Here is a 15359-nt window from a genome sequence, read left to right as displayed (position 1 = left end):
CTGATATTCTCACTCCAACAGTCTAATCAATAAAAAAAGGGTCTGTTGCCATGGATATGAACGTTCTTACTGTCTTCCTTTACTGGCTTGGTGGATAGGGGCATCCTGAGGCAATGTAGAAATTGCCTCATGTTTACTGACAACCAATTAATTCTCAAACAAACTGATACGGTAAGTGAGAGATGTAGTTGCGCAACATCAGTGGAGGCAAAGCTCTCACATAAAAAGACTCAATGTCAATAAGGTTGTCAGTAGTACACATGCTGCACCCATCACGCACAATTCAAAGCAGACATATAGACCCACATACACTGAGGCACTTACATATTACCTTCCTAAACCTCAAAGACCTCCTAGACAAAGTACACATAAGAAATACCCTCGGCAGCCCCAAACACACTCTTTCAAAAACAACACCCACATCAACACATAGAACTACATCTCATGGAGTCTCTACCTCTAAGCCCATAAGGCAAGTCAACACACAATCCAACATTCTAGTCATTAGAGACTCCATCATGAGAAACACTGATGTCCTTCTCACCAGGCTGAGTAAGAAGAAAGTTACTGTCAGTTGCTTATCAGGGGCTAGGATCTGCCACATTACGCATGCACTCAGGTCATTGGACCACAATTACCAATATGACTCAGTCACAGATCATGTAGGAGTAAATGATCTGAGACATACCTCCCTAGAATATATGACGGGAAACATCATAGAGCTCTTGGAATATGTGTCTCAGGCTGGTATGAGCCTAGCACTGAGCAGCAATTTGCCGTCTCCAAGGATGATGCCATAATATGAACAAACGATGACTGACTTTAATTACTGGCTTAATTTCTGGTGTCATTCTAATGGGGTGCAATATTTGTCAGCATAGAAGGAGATGGTCAACAGACCACTCTGCTTTGCCAGGGATGGTCTTCACTTCTCCCCTCTATGCTTTCGAATATTGGCTAAAACATTGTCTTCCCCCGTAATGCCTTTTTAGGCCATGCCAAACTGAAAGTACTTCCGACATAGCAAATCAAAACCAAGAAAATCTAAAGGTATTGCTGCTCAATGCTAGGAGCCTAAACAAAAAACTCCACTCCCTGGAAGTTCTCTTTACTCTAGAGAATGCTGATGTTTATGCAGTCTCTGAGATGTGGTTTAAAGCCGTGGACAGCACACCAGCAGCACAAGGGCAACTCTACAAACACTCTGTGGCCCAAGCTTGGAATAAACTTCCCCTGGACATACGCTCTATCTCTCACACTTCACTATTTAAAAAAGAACTGAAGACACATTTATTCAACTCCAGAACCTGTCCCTGCTACAGCCCTGCATAGCTCTCCCATCCCCCCACACTCACATCACTCTCAGTTGATCCTACTGACACTCTTGACTCTCCCTCATTGTACACTAACAAAGAATTTTGTCCTGACAAGAAAAAAAAAAAAAAAAAACACATTTCAGTTTCTTTTTTTCTTTCAATTATAATCTTCACATATAGTTGTTTATTTATTACTATTGTTTGCTATTATTGTTTGTAGTACTTGTTTTCTTACTGTAATTATATATTGTACTTTCTGGAGCTTTTCTCCTTGGGTCTCCACTGAAAATGGGACAAAATCCCAGTTGGACTAACATGGTTAGCAAATGTCAAAAAATAAATAAAAATAAAGGATATAATGCCTTCCACAAATTTAGACCAGCTACTTCACAGGCAGAGACTAAAGGTGGAGGTGTCTCTATTTACATCAAAAATAAATATACTTCACGACTGGTCAAACATGACAATGCACATGACCTGCTCCTTGTTCTCAAATCACCATAGGTAAAATCCAATACCACTTCCTTGCAAGCTATAGGTCCCCTTCTTTTATTAAACGTACATGCACAGAAATTCCTGGATTATGTAAACACAAATTCCCTGGACCAGATAGTCAATACACCAATCAGGGGTGCAACCATACTGGATCTGGTCCTCACTAATATGGGAAGAGTACTGCACATGCCCTAGTGTAATGCCTTCCCTGGTAAGGTCAGACCACAAAATGGTCTCCTTTGAAGTAAGAATAAAACCTGGACCCCCAGCTCAACAGGGAATACTCAGGAATTATTCTAAGGTTAACCTCTTGCTATAAAGTGAGAGCCTGGCAAAATTTCAAGCCCCTATAAACCATTAGAACACTTCTGCCTAGGCAGAACTGTTCACAGAAACCCTGTACAAGCATGTTAATAGCTGCATAGAGACAGCCATACCCACCAGGAAGAAGTACAGAACTAACTCAAAAACAAGCCAATCTGGTGGAATCACAAAATCAATCAGCTGTATAACATGAGGAAGAAAATCATGGCAAAAATTAGGAGGTGCAGCACCCAGAAGGATAAAAGCACTCTCATCAAACTAAACAAACAACTCAGAGAGGACAAAGTCTACCAAAGCCAAAGTTGAGGTAAGTTTGGCCTCCCAGGCCAAGGACAACCACAAAGCATTCTTTAGCTGTCTGCATCCTCAAAGGCAATACACAGTTGTGGGCAGAGCTCATTGTAAATGGAGCCATACTGATTTAGACGATACAGCAAACCTCCTGGCTGAAAAATCCAGCTCCAACTTTACTCCTCTCTTCTCTTCAACCCTCCCTCAGGAAACATCATCAAATACAACTCCCCCTACTATCACCAGGGAAGAGGTCCTTAATGCTCACTCTAAGGCCAAGAACACTGCATCAATGGGCCCAGACAATATCCCAGGATGCCTTCTAAATAGCATGAAACATGACCTATCAGGGCCTCTGGAATTACAATTTAACTGTAGGCTCCATGCCTCATGAATGGATAAAGGCAACAGTCATCCCTCTGCACAAAGGTGGGCCATGTACAGACCCTGGAAACTACAGACCCATAAGTCTCATTAGTCTTGTATGTAAAACCATGGAAAGAATTATCATGGAGATGATCAACAGAGATATAGTAAACCTCCAGACACTGAACCCAACCCAGTTTGGTTTTGTCAAGGGCAGATCATGCCTACTCAACCTGGTGGACTTCTTTGAGAGGGTCACCAAAGCAATGGATTTGGGCAAAATCTTTCACACTGCCTACCTTGACCTGGCCAAGGCAATTGACACAATACCCCACTCGGGGATTGTTGACAAACTCAAAAGGTTAGGTACAAACCCGTAGGACACCCAGTGGATAGTCAAATGGCTCACAGACAGGACCCAGGAAGTTGGAATTGGGGAGTCCACCTCTACAAAGAGGCTAATCACAAGTGTAGTTTCTCAGGGATAAGCTTGGACTGCTTCTTTTTAGCATTTTCTTCTCAGAAGTCACGACCAATGTCAGTGGTCTCTGGCTGACTAAATTTGCATATGATTGCAAATTAGGAGCTGTCACTAAATCTCACACTGACACAAATGTTCTCCAGGAGGGGCTGACACAGACAAATAACTGGTGTCAGAGCCGTGGACTAAAACTAAATGCCAAGAAATGCATAATAGTATCCTTTGGGAAGTCATCCATACCTGGTAACTATCATATTGACAACACACACCCCTTAGAGCTGACCCAGTAGTCAGGGACTTAGGGATACACATAGATAGTAATCTAGCCTTTGATCATTACGTGTCTACAGTGGTGAGGAAATCATTCTATGTTGCGCAACTTATAAACAAAGGTATGGCATCTAAGTCCATGAACGTCATTGTTCCACTGTATTCAGCATTCATCAGACCTATCATTGAGTACAACGCACCCTCTGGTATGTACCTAACCAGGCATATCCAACAAATGGAATGTCCACAGAGGTTCCTCACTAAAAGAATACAGGGCATAAGTAATATGTCCTATGCAGACCGCCTCAAGGCCCTATCCCTGTATTCTGTCTCCTACAGGCTTTTGAGGGGAAATCTATGCCTGGCATACAGGGCATTGTTAGACCCCACTCTGATGGACCTCCTGCATATCCACAAAACAAACAGTACCAGAATTAACCGTTCTAAAGACTTAAGCCTTGCCTGTGTTATAAATAGGACCTGCTAGAGAGATAGGTATGTATCCCAGAGACTACCCCACCTATGGAACAGGCTCCCCATCCATATGAAGCAGAGTTCCTCCCTAATCCAATTCAAGTGCAACTTGGACAATTGGATGGGAAACCGAAAATTCATCCCTGGTTTGGCACCTATGTCTCTAATGCAAACAGGTAACCTGTAAATGGTTCATCTCCCAGGCCCATACTTACACTTATCAAGGGTATCAGAACTTGTCAGAGATTTGGGATCCATGGCTAGGCTTAAAAAGGCCCTTGTGGTTGTTAGCCTAGTAAACACCTATGAATCTAAGAAAATTCTTATGTGATATCTCATCAGGGAGACTAACGTGACGGCTGCGGCCATCGAACCTAGGGTTTGCAGAACTAGTCATGCGGGTACTTGCTTGCTTCTGATAATTGTTTCCACTTGAGTCTTGATCTTTTGCAATCTCAGATAAGGTAGGGAGGCTATGGAAGTACTGGTATTTAGTACTGCTTCTATGAATTCTACAAACTGAGCTGGAGTCAGATGTGACTTTTTTGTAATTTACGGTAATCCCCAGGTTGGCACAGGTCTGGAGAACGTAGTCTCTTGTTTGTTCTAGAAGATGCCTGGTGGGAGCAGTAATGAGCCAGTCATCTAAGTATGGAAACACCTGGAATCCTTGCAGTCTCAAGTGAGCTGCTAATAGTGCCATGCATTTATTAAACACCCTGGGGGCAGTGGTGAGACCAAAAGGCAGCGCTCTGAACTGATAATGACCGGCTCCCAGCAGAAAGCGCAGAAATCTCCTGAAGCGCTTGTCCATTTTTATGTGATAATACGCATTCTGGAGATCTATCGGGCACATCCAATTGTCTTTCCCTAGGAATCTGGGAACAGACTGAACGTGACCAGCTGGAATTTTGTCTGTCGAACAGATTTGTTCAAAACACTTGGATCCAAAATGGGTCTCCAGCCCCATGTCTTTTTTGGCACTAAAAAGAATCTTGAGTAAACTCCGGATTCTATCAAGTCTGGTGGGACCTCCTGGATCTTTTTCCTAGCAGTTTCTGAATTTCTAGTACTGCTGGTTCCCTCTGACTGGGTGTAATGTCGGGAATTTTCTTGCAAATTTGGGGGTGGGTAGAAGGAATGGTATAGAGTAGACTCTGGTTATAATCCTCTGCATCAGAAGTTATGTGAAGCCAGCATATCGGTGCTGGGATAAGTGTCCCCCAACTGCCTCCAGAGGAAGGAAATTGGGCCTCTTTTCAGGACCGCTGATAGGCTTCTAGAGATACCTTTTCTGGCAAACCCTGATTTTGTAGGCTTCCTCTGCCAAGTGGAAAGCATCTTCCATTAAAGCTCCCCTCTTTCCCCTTGGGGAAACCACTGCCATGGGTGTCCTGGAAAGGTCCTTGGGACTTTCTGAACCACATTTTCCTGTTCCTCTGGTTCCTAGATTAGGACCACTGAGGAGTAGAAAAAGATACACCCACTGCAGAAAGGGGCTTTCCATCCTTTTCCCACCTGGACGTTTCTCGAACTTTAGGGCAAAAATGAATGACATGTCAAAGGGGGCATTGACGAATGAAGACCTGAATGGCTTTGCAGATTTGCATAAGCATATCCAGGCATGTCTTCCTATGGCTACACCTGATCCTGCTGCTCTAGTCGTCCCTTTGGCTGCATTTGCTATGAGCCTCACGGATGAATTTGAAATGAACTCTAGGGTAGCCAACTGAGAAGCAAACTTATCTTGGACTTCTTCAGATACAGCTCCTGACAGGGTATCTGATAACTCCTTAATCAGATCCCTCTGGAGTTTGGTGAAGTGTGCCATAAAGTTCAAAGACCGTAAAGCAAAGGTAAACCTATCCATCACCCAAGACTCTGTATTGGGAGGATAGATAGTGGAACTTTCCTCTGCCAGTTCCTTTTTTGTGGTCACCGCCGCCACCATGACATTTATTTATTTATTTATTTTACATTTGTTAACCGGGGGTGTCTGACTGAGCCGAAAAGGCCCTTTTTCAGCAGAGGCCCGGGGAGAAAAGCTCCACAAAGAAAAAATTACAGACACATTTAGTTATTTAGACATAATCAGTATACACACAAATTACAAGAGACATGTTTTTACAGTGGTATGTGGCACAAACAGTTATAGTGGAGAGAACAATCAAAAAAATATTAATTTTAAAAATAAAGGTAAGTAATAGATTTGTGGTGTACAGCTGAACTTTGGAATGTAGGTAGAATACATACATAGTACACAGGTACAGTACATACATTGTAGATTAGCCAGTGTTTGTGAGTAAGATTGAAAAACTATTATCAATTGCTCTAGATTTAGTATGTATATGTTATCCGCTTTCACTAGCCTGGGTAGCAATCATGGCACTGCCAACTTTGCTTGAGATGTTGCCTGATGAGGTCTTTAAAGGAGGCTTTGGATGATGTGTTTTGAATGCTAGTAGGGACAGAGTTCCATTTTTTAGCCACCGAACTACTATATAGCGCATCTCCAAAGCTATTGTAACTGTTGGTGACTTCTAGTAGTAGTTTGCTTGATGATCTAAGAGGCCTTTTGGCTGAGTGATGTTGTACTAGGTTTTTGAGGGCAGGACACTTATTGGGGAGGTAATAGATAGAATGACAGAGGCAGAGCTGATTGTAGGTTAGGAGGTTGGGCAGTTCAAGCCAGTGGAGCTGTCTCAAAGCAGTACAGTGATGAGTTCTATATGAGCAATTTGCAGCAAAGCGGCAATTCTGTTATAGCAAGCTTCCATTTTGCTTAGTTCAGTTTTGTTGAGATTAGTCAGAATGGGAGATGCATAGAGTAGGGTGGATAGAAGTTGGGAGCGAGCAATGGCTGATCTTGTGTTGTTGGTAAGAAATGGTTTGATACGGTAGAGTGACCCCAGTTTGGCATGTACTTTTTTAATAGTTAAGTTCAGATGACTATCAAATTTTAGGTGGGAGTCTATGGTTATTCCCAATAGTTTAGCCTGTGCCACTGGAGCAATTGGAGTAGCATTTGTGGAGTAGATAGTGAATTGACTGTTAGTGTTTGTTAGAACTGGTTATAATCATAAGCTGAGTTTTCTTTGGATTGAGGATAAGTTGGGATTTGGTAAGGTAGTTTTCAACGTCAGAGAATGCTAGTTGAGTTGTTTGCAGGAGGGTGGGAATGTTTTGTGCAGCACAGATTAAGGTAGTGTCATCTGCATACTGAATTATAGATGCATGCTGTGTGGAGGTGTGGAGGTCATTTGTGAAGACTGTGAATAGTAGTGGTCCTAAGATAGAACCCTGTGGGACTCCTATAGTTATGGGCAGCTGAGGAGAGAGAGAATTTTCCCATTTCACAGCTTGGTACCTGTCAGTTAAGTAGCTTTGGAACCAGGTAAGAGTGGAATTAGATAGATGATATTGGTTTAGTTTGTTTAGCAGGATTTGGTGTGAGACTGTGTCAAATGCTTTGGACATATCCAAAAAAGAGTTGACACTTGCAGGCCTTCATTTTTGAGACGGTTTACTGTGTCTGTGAAGCAGAGGAGAGCTGTAATGGTACTATGGGCAGGTCTGAAACCATGCTGAGTAGGTGACAGGATGTTGCAGTCTAGGAGATAGTTTAGCATCTGGGTATGGATGCATTTTTCTAGGATTTTGGCCGGGGGGAGAGTAAAGCAATGGGTCTGTAGTTATCAAGTTCAGTGGAGGTCCCGCCTTTATGTATGGGTGTAACATAGGATATTTTCCAGAGTTTGGGCACATAGTTTTAAACAATTGATCTGTTTATGAGAGTGGAGACTGGGATAGCAATAGCATCTGCTGTGAGTTTCAAGAAATAGCTGGGGGGTAGGTCTGCTGCTGTTGATGAGGTTTTTAGTTTGGAGAGCATGGTTTTGATTGAAGTGGTGGAAACTGTTTTGAGGGTAAAGCTTGTATTAGTGTTATTTGTGTTGGGGGGGATAGTGAGGAAGGAACTGTCCTGTGATACTAAGGACAGAATTGAGTTCACAAAGTGGGAGTTGAATTGTGTTTCGATGGGAACTTTAGTGTCAGGGGTGGTTGGTTTGGGGGTAGCCTTTTGGGTGGATTTTAGTAGCTGGTTTACATTTTTCCAAAATTTTGCGGGTTGTGTTGGTATTTAGTTTGTAATGTTGTGTAGTAGGATTTTTTGTCCAGCCTAATGCATTTTTTGCACGGTTGCGCAGTTCTTGGTACTTAGTTAGGCTTTGTGTTTCTTTGTTTTTTTGATAGTAACGCCAGGCAGTGTCTCTGGACTTGAGGATTTGTTTGGTTTCTTTACTGAGCCAGGGGTTTGTAGGGGTTCTAACCTTGATTTTGCGCAATGGAGCGACAGTGTCTAGGTGTTGTAGAAATGTTTTGTTGAAATATGCTACAGCCTGGTCAAGTGGGAGGGTTTTTAGGGGGGTCCAGTCACAGTTACACAGTAAAGTGTTGAGGACCTCAGGAGAGAATTTTTTTGTGTTTCTAGTGGATATATAGTTAGTGGTTTTGCATATGCTTGTTCTACTACATATAAAGTATATTATGTTGTGGTCACTTAAGGTGTCTGGGAGACTGCCTGTGTGAGGGTACAATGTGGGGTTGCTAGTTAGGACCCAGTCAAGGATGGATTCCCTTTTAGATTTTTTATCACACCTAGTTGGAATTTGGACTAGCTGCTGGTAGCCATGGAGATTTATTAGATTACTTGGTGGTTCTGATATACAGGTGAACCAATCTAGGTTGAAGTCCCCAGAATAAGGGTTTCTTGTGAGTATGTGGAAGAACACCAGGATAAGAAGTCTTCAAGGCTAGCAGGTGTATTACCAGGTGGAATATAGATCACAATTGTGGTGATGACCTTTTTAGGGTGAAGTTGAAGTTGTGAAATAAGTATGTCCCAATTATTGGGGGAGGGGTAGGAGTTTGATAATTGACGGACAGTTAAGTTGGACATGTAGAGTAAGGCAGTTCCACCCCTTTACGAAGTGGTCTGTCTTGTCTAATGATATTGTAGCCAGTAGGGAGAACTTCTGAGTTAGCTATGTTTTTATTTAGCCAGGTTTCTGTTAAAGCAACTATGTCTGGGGAGTAGTGTGCTATTGTGGCCTGGAGTCCAGGTATTTTATTTTTGATACTTCTAATATTAATATTTAGCATTAAAAGATGGTTGGTTTTGCTGCTGTTGTTGATTTGCCCAGGGATGAAGAAAGTGGGGGTGTTATGTTCTGACATTTGTGTTGGAGCAGTTTGTGTTGGACAGGATGTATTTGGGCCTGGGTTGGGGTGGATATCCCCACTTATGGTGAGCCTGGAGTTAAAATGGTTATACAGATGTTGGAGTTTGGTGAGGAGTGTGAGAAAGTATTGTGTTTTTTTGGAGTAGGAATGAGAGCATATGTGTTTAGTTCTTAATTGGTCCGTTATGTAGTTCTTGAATAAGTGTGGGCAGATATTATTATAATGTGTGGTGTCTGTGTATGAGAGTGCATAATGCAGTGTTGTGCTACTAAGTTTAGGGATATTGCTAGAGTGATAACTTGTGGTGTTGTAAAGAATTATGAGAAGACAGACTAGATTTAGTTGTGTGATAGTCATGGTTATAAAGTTTATGTTGTTTCTAGGTGGGGGTCTGAATAGGAATTATAGGGTTGCACTATATGTGGATGGGGAAGTAGTGTGGGTGATGCAAAAAATGCCTAGTGGGAATGAGAGTGATTGGGAGTATTTTGTGTGGAGCAAGTTGGTGTGGTTTAATGTGATATGACTTGAGGAGCTGTGATTGGTGGAGGTGATGTGAGGGTGAGCTGTGGGTGTGGCTATGATTACTATAAATGTAGAGGTAGTGGGAGGGAATAGGGGGCAGGGCAGGGGAGCGGAGAGAGCCCGAGCGTTAGCGAGGGCGAACGGAGCGGGGCAGAGCCAACCAAGGCAAGAGAAAAAAGTAAGTATTACTTTACAAATCTGAACACTTTTAAAACAAATTCCTGAGGTCTAATGGCTTACCGGCTAGCAGAATGTAATTGCTGAAGAGCACTTGTGTCCTGGTGGGAGACTAGAAATTTAAAGATGGCTCCATGCTCAGCAGGATTCTAATATAGACTTTGTATTGGGGAGGGAGATAGCACAAGGGGTGTAAACCAGGTGGAATGCAAAGAAACCAGACAGGCAATCAGTGGAATCAGTGAAGGCCTCAGAGAGGGTAAGTAATAATTCAAACTACCTGTAAAGTGAAGGAGAGAAGAGACAGCAAAGTTTATTAAGGTTGGGAGTGTGTCTTTACATTGACTTGCTGATTAGTAACCAGTTTGTGCACAGATTAGAGTAGGGAGATACATTAGCAATGATAGAGATGCAAATAAGCAGGTGATCCTCCAAGTGATACAAACTAAGGCAGAAAAAACTGAGAGGGCTGCTTGATGGTTAATTTAATTTAGTTACAGGGATGTGAAATAAAAACTATACTGTCTATTGGACAGTTAGGATTACTGTACTATTGGGGGGGGGGGGACACAAGGCTACAACAGTCAGTTTTATTAGCAAGCTGAGAACTACTAAGAAATACTGCTAATGTAATAGCTTCACTCTCATAAAACATACAAGTAGAATGCCTGGGTGGACTGACCCTGCTCTTGAGGCTCAAAATGTATATCCTTGTTTAGTTTGCAATACTGATTCCTTCTTACACTGTATAGATGGAGTGGTAGCCGCAGACTGCAGATTTGCTTGAGTGTGCTCCTACTCTTGAGGCTCAAAATGTATGTCCTTGTTTAGTTTGCAATACTGATTCCTTCTTACACTGTATAGATGGAGTGGTAGCCGCAGACTGCAGATTTGCTTGAGTGTGCTCGGCTAGCAGAATGTAATTGCTGAAGAGCACTTGTGTCCTGGTGGGAGACTAGAAATTTAAAAAGACATCTACCGGTAATCCCTTTGTCCAAAACTGATGGTCTGCTGGTGCAGTTAAAATCTTGTCTGGCCTCTTGGGTATGGGTTTTATGGTGTCAGGAGCCTTCCACACCTGCTGCGAGATCAACTTAATGAGCTCATCAGCATGGGCAATAATCCAAGAGGTAGATGATAGAGTGTCGAAAGCCTGCAGGTACACTGATTCCTCCAAAGAGGGCTTTTGGTATGACCAGCCATCCCTCTGTTTACGGATTTCAAGGATGTCTCCAAAGCAGACATCTTCCGAGGGTGATTGAGGGGAACCCTCCCCTTCATCAAAATCAGTGTCCTCTGTGATGGATTCCTCCAGGGAATCTAAGTGTTTCCTCTTACACTTCCTCTTCTGAGGAACCTCCTCAGTGGGGTGATATGGGGAGGTATCAGAAGAGGACAAAACCTGAAAAGCTGCCTCCTGGAGCTTCGGTGCTCACTGTCCAGGTGTTGGGATTGGAGGAAGTTCTGGACAAGGGGAAGGTCAGGGAATTGCTCCAACAGGGGGGAGCCAACTGGATGCCCACAGCGCACAGGGCCCTCTACATAGCCTGGAAGGCTGTCCCCCCCAAAAAGTGAAGGGAGCCCAAAACCAAGAAAGACTGCCTCAAAACCGTGGTCACTCCACGCTCCAAAGAACCCCCCCCCCCGAGGCCGAAGTCGGGGTAGAGCTAATGTGTGCTGAAGCTCCGAGGTACAGAAACAGCTCCAAATACACCAGAGTCAAGTCTCACCCCTCAAACTGACAGCATAGCCACGACCCCAAGAGTTCTCTGAATCTGATACAGCCAAAGAACTCAGGGTAGAAATCAGAAATGGAGATGGAGATCTCATTGGAACTGAAAAACAGCTGTGGCCAGGAAACGTGGAGCCAGGAACTCCAAGGCTGTAGAGGAGGAAGAGTAGGTGGGGGTCACAGAAGAAAGGGCTCTGGCATCCAAAGGGGCTGCAACCAAAGAGACACCTGCAAGTCCTGTCACCGCAAGGAGCTGATCCACCAACCTCAACACTTCCATTTCTGTTAGACTCTTGGTGGAACAAATTGACTGGGTAGAGGGGGATTTTGGTCTTTCCAAAAAGAGGCTGGGTAACTGACCAGCAAAGGGATCTGCAGATGGTGAGTATCTGGTACTAGGTTGATCCAAGAAAATTCAGTGTTTTGCTTTCCATTGGAACAGACGATACTAGTACCAAAATGGAAGATGGCACAGAGGCTGTCGGCTCCATGGACTGGTCTAAGATCTGTGCCGATAACTTCGGCACCGATGGAGGAGACATTTCTGGTGCAGAGATTGGCACCAGAATATCCTTAGTAGTAACTGTTGGTCCCACAGTGGTAGAGGGAGCTGAAGTTTTAGGTTGTTGGTCTTCGGTGCTGAGGGAGAAGCTGGCACTAATTGACTCCTCTTTTTTAGTTTGTCAAGTCTCGAAGATGATGAAGATGGGGAAGGGGAAAAAACATCTGTTTTGTTTTTGCCAGAAAGACCAGATAAGCCTTCCTCAAAGGAAGATTTTATAGTCCCCTTTAATAATAAATTTATTCTTCCTTTCTACCAGGGCTCAGTGACAAAGCATGACAAATTGAACAATCTTCTTGCAAGTGCACCGAGCCCAGGCAATAAACACAAAGAAACTGGTCATTTTACGGCCACACTCCTGACATTTCTTAAACCTGGAGGTGCCATTACCTTTGTCAGCCAAAGTTTGAACAACTGACACTGACTGACAAACACACACACACACACACACACACACGCACACACACACACACACCTAACTTAAGTCCAATAACCAGACAGAAGGAGAAAGAGAGAGAGAGAGGCTGCCAACAATGGTAGAAAGTAGTACTGAAGTTACAGAAGGCTACGAACAATGGTAGGAAATTTTTTACTAGAAGAAAAGGGGAAAGAAATAAGAACTACCAACAATGGTAATGCAGAATACACCAAAGTGTATAAGAAAAGGACGAATAGGAGAAAAAGTTATCGCAGAAAAAGGGGTAGGTTGTAGAAAGAAAGATAAAAGAAATATATAAGTAAATAAAATAACCTTATGATAATCCGAAAATGTAAAATACAACAGAAAAATAACATTTAGCTCGAGAGCAAGTTGGCAACGCATCTGTTACAGGAAGAGGCAAACGAGATCTGAGGTAATTTGGAAAGGAACATTTTGGGTAGGACTTAAGCTCGAGAGTTTTTGGTTCTCGCGGGCTACAGTACCGGTCGAGTCAGTTCCGATACTCAGACCCGAACCCACAGGCCAAGGATAAAATGAAGATTGACAAAATCAGATATACTATTCACAAAGAAATGAAAATCCGTATAGGGGCCAACAGGGCAGGATGTAATGAGATAGCAGAGTAGAGTTATGACGGGTAAGTGCAGACAAACATATTTAAATAAATGGTCTCCAGTGCTAGAATACACAGATAATCAGGAGAATGAATACAAAAGTTTGGGAGCACCTGTCAGTAAGTAGGATTTAGGGAAAACATACCTTTCTATTATGATGAGAATGTAAAAGATTTATCAGTCAAAATATTTAAGCTGTGTTATTTGGATTGCTGCTTACAATTAAAATTTCCTCTTCCAATTAAAAATGTATTTTTTATTGCAAATGTGTAATAATTCACTCTGTAAAAGTTTGTGAAGTGAATTATTTTCATAAATATGTTCATTTGAAAAAAGAAGTTAATAGTATGGCAGAACAAAAGGTGAAGTCTTAGACTGAAAAATTGAAAATAGTGAGATGACTGTAGAGAAGGCTAGCATTTTACTAATGAGCAGAAAAAGACATTTTGGATTAGAACATCTAGAGACCTTGCCTGATGGATCCATTGCAAAAAGGTATCATCCAGCAGAACTATTGGGTTTGCCTACAAACTTTCTGCGGTCCTCATTGTGGATTGGGTGCACTGTCAGTTGGCCAACCTCTCTTTTGTTGAGATAGCTGGAGATACTCACCAAACTATAGGCCTTTGGGCAGAGAGGTGATCTAACTGACTTTCCTTGTTCTCCATGTTTTCTACATGCTTAACTATCACATGACTGTGAGACTCTCCACAGTAAAAAAAAAAAAAAAAAAAAAAAAGATTTCTGACATGGAAAAAGTGAAAAAGATACTTTCTTGCAACTAAAAGGGAAAATGAAAAAAAAATGATGCATACTCACACACCAATTAACTCTCCAAATGACAGCAAACAAACTGAAAATCCTAAAGGCAGCATGGGACAATTTTCTTCTGAACCACTCATGAAACATGGTGAAAAAGAATTGTAGAGTATGGCTTGTGTGGGGCATGGTGGGAAGGTTGAAGAGCATGGTAGCCTAATAAAGTCTTATATGCTGAATGGTCCTAATGCTTGCAGCATCAGTCTTGCTAGTTACTGAAATGGACCTTTCCTCATCAGACATATAAACTACTTTGATTTTTGCGTGCAAGGCCACCATGCCTCCTACTGCTATACTAGAATGCGCCCTCTTCCTGCAAGAAAAGACAGCTGACCTCCCAGACACTTGTCATGCCTACACATGTAAACTATCACTTTCTTATCCCAGTTAGCAGACTGGAATCATCAACAACATGACTGGACAGCCTGCTCAGTACCACTGTAGTAAATGCAGCAAACAACATAACCAGCTAAATACTAAGTAAAACACCTGCAGAAAATGATATGAAAAATCAGCTGCTTATATCCTCTGACAGAGTAACAGGAAGACATGAATGCTGATTTTCAAAGGTGACCCAGGAAATCTGGCATAGTCATGGATGAATATTTTGCAGAAATCAAGTCTGTGCCTGTACAATGCAACCTGTTTACAAGCCAACTGCATAACATTATATATTACTACTGGTCCCACCTACAAGCAAGTGCCAGGCACAAGAAATTTAATGTTATTCATCACATATTTTAGACATGTAATCATTCTTTTTAATCCCGGTTACAAAAATGAGGATCTATATGTGAAAAATGCATTTTCAGAGTTAGATTTCACAATACCTGAGCTTCATTAACACCCACTCTAAGTGTACACTAAGTGTACACCATTCTGAATGAACAGACAACACAAGCATAACACATACCTTCGGCCTCCTAACTTTAGTTTTCCTACTGATTTTCTTGCAGCTTTAAATACAGGGGGGATTCATAAAGGTTACCACAAAGTGTAGACTACATGTACAGAAAGTGGAAAAAATATGGTTGAGATATTCTTAAATATGATTGATAACACATAGTGTAGGTCTTATTGAATCTGCCCTAATGTTTTTTAAGAATAAATAATTAATTAGAACAAGACTGATAAAACAAGCCTAGAGAAAAATGAAGACTCTATACTGCAGTCTCCAGGAAATGACATGTTAGCATAGGACTTCCTTGCATCAGTAGCTTATACTGA

At 42.2% G+C, this 15359-nt stretch overlaps 1 protein-coding gene across 1 annotated transcript in view; it reads right to left on the bottom strand.

The window, feature by feature from the left end:
• Positions 1-15359, bottom strand: part of TRMT10B (tRNA methyltransferase 10B) — a 627227-nt gene that overhangs the window by 430322 nt on the left and 181546 nt on the right. The window contains exon 4 of the mRNA XM_044059498.1: positions 12606-12615. Within this exon, the coding sequence (XP_043915433.1) occupies positions 12606-12615 (10 nt within the window). The remainder of the gene's footprint in view (positions 1-12605; positions 12616-15359) is intronic.

Source organism: Protopterus annectens, chromosome 17.part0, assembly GCF_019279795.1.
Source record: "Protopterus annectens isolate FY-2018-M chromosome 17.part0, PAN1.0, whole genome shotgun sequence".
Classification (NCBI taxonomy): Eukaryota; Metazoa; Chordata; order Ceratodontiformes; family Protopteridae; genus Protopterus; species Protopterus annectens.
This window is presented reverse-complemented; position numbering and strand designations above follow the sequence as displayed.